The 4,424-nt window shown below is 57.6% G+C and overlaps 1 protein-coding gene across 1 annotated transcript; it reads left to right on the top strand.

Moving 5' to 3' along the window:
- Positions 1 to 224: 224 nt before the first annotated feature.
- TMEM54 (transmembrane protein 54) lies at positions 225 to 4,407 on the top strand. The gene is made up of 2 exons (XM_055082023.1): positions 225 to 405; positions 2,683 to 4,407. The coding sequence occupies exons 1-2, from the start codon at positions 390 to 392 to the stop codon at positions 3,045 to 3,047; spliced, it is 381 nt and encodes a 126-aa protein (XP_054937998.1). The 5' UTR covers positions 225 to 389; the 3' UTR covers positions 3,048 to 4,407.
- The last annotated feature ends 17 nt before the right edge of the window (positions 4,408 to 4,424 follow it).

The raw sequence follows: 4,424 nt of genomic DNA, 5'->3' as shown, positions 1-4,424 counted from the left end.
TCTAGGCCTCAGTTTCTTTCTGTAAAATGGGCATCACTGGAGCGGGGTGGGCTGCGGGGGATTGCTGGCTGGGTGCCGGCCGGCGTCGAGGCGGGTGGGTGGGGCCAGCGCTGTGACTCAGCCGGGCGGGCCAGGAAGGGCTGCCCAGCCGGTCGGACCGGCCCGGGATGCAAACGAGCCGCCGGGGCCCTCCCGGGGCCGGGCCGCCCAGGGGGTGACGGGAAGGGAGGCCGGCCGGGCGCTCCGGGCTCGAGGCGGGAAGTGGGCGCGGCGAGGGCTGTGCTGGGCGCTCGGCGGCTGCGAACCAGTATGGGAGTGGGGCCGCCCGGCCGCCCGCAGCGTCTGGAGCCCCGCTGAAGCTGCAGCGGAGACCCCGCTCGGGAGCCGAGATGTGTCTGCGCCTGGGTGAGCCGCGGGGGGACGGCCCGGGAGGCCCGAACCCGCCCCAGATCCTCTGGCAGGGGCGGAGCACTTTCGTGGGCGCCCGGAACCCCGGGGTCCAGGCCGCCTTCTCTGCAGGTCACTTTCTGCTCTGGGCCTCAGTTTCCTCAGCGCTGAGCTGGCGAGAGGAGGGCTTCTGGTATCTTCCGATGTGGGGAAGCACCACGGCCTCTCGGCCGCCCCCACTGCCCCCCACTCTCCTTTCTGGCGGAGGAGGGACCCCCAGGTGGGAGGAGAGCAGCCAACCCCCACCGCCCCCAGAAGGGAGAGCACAGGGAGGGGATTCAGTTCCGAACCAGAGGCTGCCTTTTCCTCGGCTTCCTCAGCCTCCCAAAGGGCTCCCGCTCCCATACCCTCCACTCCCCCAAACCGGGCCAGGTGAGAAGGGCCATTGGCAAACACGATCCAGACAGAGGAGTGGGACTGATCTGTCCCCTCCCTCTCACTCCCTGGACACAATGATGCTACTCTTGGGCATCAGAGAGACCTGGGGAGTCCCTACTCTCTAGCCAAGAGAACTTGTGAGCCTCGGTTTCCTCATCTGTAAAGTGGCGAGGGAGCACCACCTCCTAGAACCATCCTGAGCCAGAGACTGCCCTGAGACTCTGCCCAGTGCTCCAGGCACAGCCCCACGCTGGCACTGTACCTCCAGTTTGACCAAGTCTTGGTCCCGGGATGCTGTTGTTCATGAGCCCAGCCCTGAGCCGGGTGGTGTCTGGGTGTCCAGGTAGGTGGGTGGATGGGGTGAAGTGGGTCAGGCCCCTGGGACAAAGCTGCCATGCCCCTTCCTGTTTGGCCAGCAGTTAATCTTCATGATGCCATCCAGTCCCCCGGCGCCTGTCCAGCCCATCGTCTGCCCTCTGCTTCTCCTCAATCTGGTACAGCTCCAGAGGGTCCTGAAGGCTCCAAGGATCTCAGAGACCGGCTAGACCAACCCCTTCCCATTTTACATATGGGGAAGCTGGGGCCCAAAAAGGCGAGAGGCTGGTGCAAAGTCGCACAGAGGGTCTGTGTGACTGAGTAGTCCCAGCCCTCTCTGCTCCCGGGGGCTTCCTCTGGGCACAGCACCCCCAGGGACATCCAGTCTAGGGATTCCTTCCTTTCTCTCTCTCTTTCTCTCTGGCTGCAAAACTCCCATATATGAAATATGACCCAATCCTTGCTGCCACAGATGGGGACACTGAGGTCTAGGAAGGGACTCACAGGTCCCACAAGGAGCAGCTAAAGGAAGAAGGGGGAGCTGTTTAGTTCTAGGGGCCAGGCCAGTCTTCCAGTCTCACAGAGCTGGCTAGAGTGAGGGGGCTAGTGGGCCTAAGGGGCCAGCATGGTGCAGAGCCAGGACCCAAAGGGGACATTCCAAAGAGCAGATCTGGAACAGCCGGAAGGAGGGCTCCTGATCCTGGGAGTGTGCAGATAGGGGCCGAGTAGCCACTTGGACACTCAGAGAGGATTTACGTATGAGTCCCTGATGTTCTTTTGACCTCAGCCTCCTGCACCTTGCCGTGTCCCTGCCTAGTGCCCCTGCACCAAGAGCTCGCTTTTCCCAGCACCCCCCGGGTATGCCCCACTTTCCCATCCATCTCCTCATGGGACCCTCCTTCCCCACTGGGAAACAAGGGTTATTCTTCCCATTTTACAGATGGGGAAATGAAGACTCAGAAGTTTGAGTATTTTGCTGGAGTCAGTTCAGCAATTGTGAGTTGAATATCTACTGTGTGCCAGGCCCTTTACACCAGACTGAATCCTGAATAGAACCTGATCCCTGCCCAGTGAACTAGGGGCTCCTTGGGGCCTGGGCAGTGACCATCAAGCTCTCTGTGGTACCTCAGGGCCTGGCATGGAGCAGGCACTCAGTGAACATTGATGTAACAAATGTATGGATGAAAAAAATCAGTGGATGCAAAGCTTAGTGGAAGGATCATGGGTCTAGAGCTAGAGACCTGGGTTCAAATCCTAACTGTGCCACGCATGACCTTGAACACGAACAAGGACTGCTACCCTTTATTAAGTACCACCTGTATGCTTTTCCAACCTTAGAGATCCAAGGACTTTCATGAAAGCACTGTGAACCCCTTTTCCTGATGAGGCAATTGAGGTGCAGAGGAGACAAGTTACTGGCCTCAAGTCATCCAGAAATAGATTTAGAACCCAATGTCCATCACTCCTGCAGGGGCCTCAGTTTCCTCTTCTGCCCAGCAAGATAAGCCCTACCCATGGCCCTGACATGGCTGTCCCTCACAGGTGGCCTGAGTGTGGGTGACTTCCGGAAGGTGCTGATGAAGACGGGGCTGGTGCTGGTGGTGCTGGGCCACGTGAGCTTCATCGCAGCCGCTCTCCTCCACGGCACGGTGCTGCGCTATGTGGCAGCCCCCAACGATGCTGTGGCTCTGCAGTACTGTGTGGTCAACATCCTCTCTGTCACTTCCGCCATCATGGTATGGCCAGGCTGGGTGACTGGCAGGAGGGGGCTGGAAGGGTCTTCGATGAGTCCCCACCCACAGCCTGGGGTGGGCAGGCAGAGAGCCCCAAGTACTAACCCCTGTTCTGCCACTTACCAACGGCACCAGTTACCCAACCTCTCTTTGCCTCAGCTTCCTCATCTATAAAATGGGGATGGTAACCGAGTCCATCTGAGAGGGTCCTGATGAGTACTGAATGAGATCATCCACATAAAGTGCTGAGCACAGTGCCTAGCACATGGTTAACACTCACTACTGTGAGCTTGGATTATTATTGCAATAGGGAAATAGTCAAGGCACTGTTGGCCAGAAGGAAGGAGCATCAGCTCAGCTTGGGAGGGTTCACAGAGGTGGAGGCCCCTGAGGTGGGTATTGATGGATGAATAGGAGTTCAAAGATAGGCTGCAATTACCATAACCTGGGTATGAAGCCTGCTGGGGCCAGCAGGTAGGAGAGGAAGCTGGGATGGCTTTCAAGTACGGAGAATGGCAAATGCAAAGGTGTGGAGGTGGGAATGGATAAGGTGTGCTCTGGAGACACTGAAAAAACCAATTTGGCAGGAGTTTAGCATTAGGCCTGTACTATAAGTGCTCAGTAAATGGTAGACAGGGTTATGACTGGATGTCAGTACCTGTTTGATGAATACATGAATGAGGGGGCCTGGTATTCTCAAGTTCGTAAAGCCCTTTCCCAACTGTCAGAAGAGGTGGCTACAGCCTTTGGGGAACATCTGCACATCAGTGTCTGAGTTCCATCCCTGCCACCTCCTGGCTGAGGGATTTCTTTCTCTCTCTAAGCCTGTTCCCTCCCCTGCAAAATGAAGCTCAGACAGCCTGCTGGCCCTAAAGCAAGGATCACGGGCCCCGGCAAGTAGGAGAGCCTCAGTCAGTGGGACAGAGCTAGGCTGTACAGATATGTGCAGTGTCCCTTGGGGTTACTATTATTGTTGTTTATTCGTCTCACCAACCTTGTGAGGAAGGCAGGCAAGGCAGTGAGCTCGGGGTTAGGAGGTCCACCACGGATGGGCTCTGGGCTGGACCACTTCAGCTGTGCTCTTATTTCCTCAGTTAATCCCCACAGCTCCCTGCAACACAGGGCCATTATTTTCCCCACTTTACCGAGGGGGAAACTGACTCAGGGATTCACCCAACCTCTTGCTGATACAAAGAAGCCAACCTGGATGTGAAACAATCTGTGGCTGACACCAAAGCCAGTGTCCTTTCCCTGAGCTCATTCCTGCTGAGCGGGCTTAGCCCAGAGAGTTTGAGGCACTTACTAGTGGCTGCACAGTGAATTACAGACATTGCTGGGCCCCCTATCATCTCACCTGCCTCCCGCGGGTCCAGCCCGTGCCTGGTAAAGTGAGGGAACTGAAGGAGGGAGCCCAGCTGAGTGGAACCCAGAAGATCCAGAGGGCAGCTGGTGGGCTTAACAGTGAGGTGGGCCCGCCTCTTGGAGCTGGGGGTGGTTAGGGGGGCCTGCAGGAGGGAGAACCCAAGCAGGTAAAGAGGAGCAGGAAGGGCC

This window comes from Physeter macrocephalus, chromosome 3 (assembly GCF_002837175.3).
Source record: "Physeter macrocephalus isolate SW-GA chromosome 3, ASM283717v5, whole genome shotgun sequence".
In the NCBI taxonomy this organism is placed as follows: Eukaryota; Metazoa; Chordata; class Mammalia; order Artiodactyla; family Physeteridae; genus Physeter; species Physeter macrocephalus.
The sequence above is the reverse complement of the archived record's forward strand: the minus strand, read 5'-3'. Positions and strand labels throughout refer to the sequence as shown.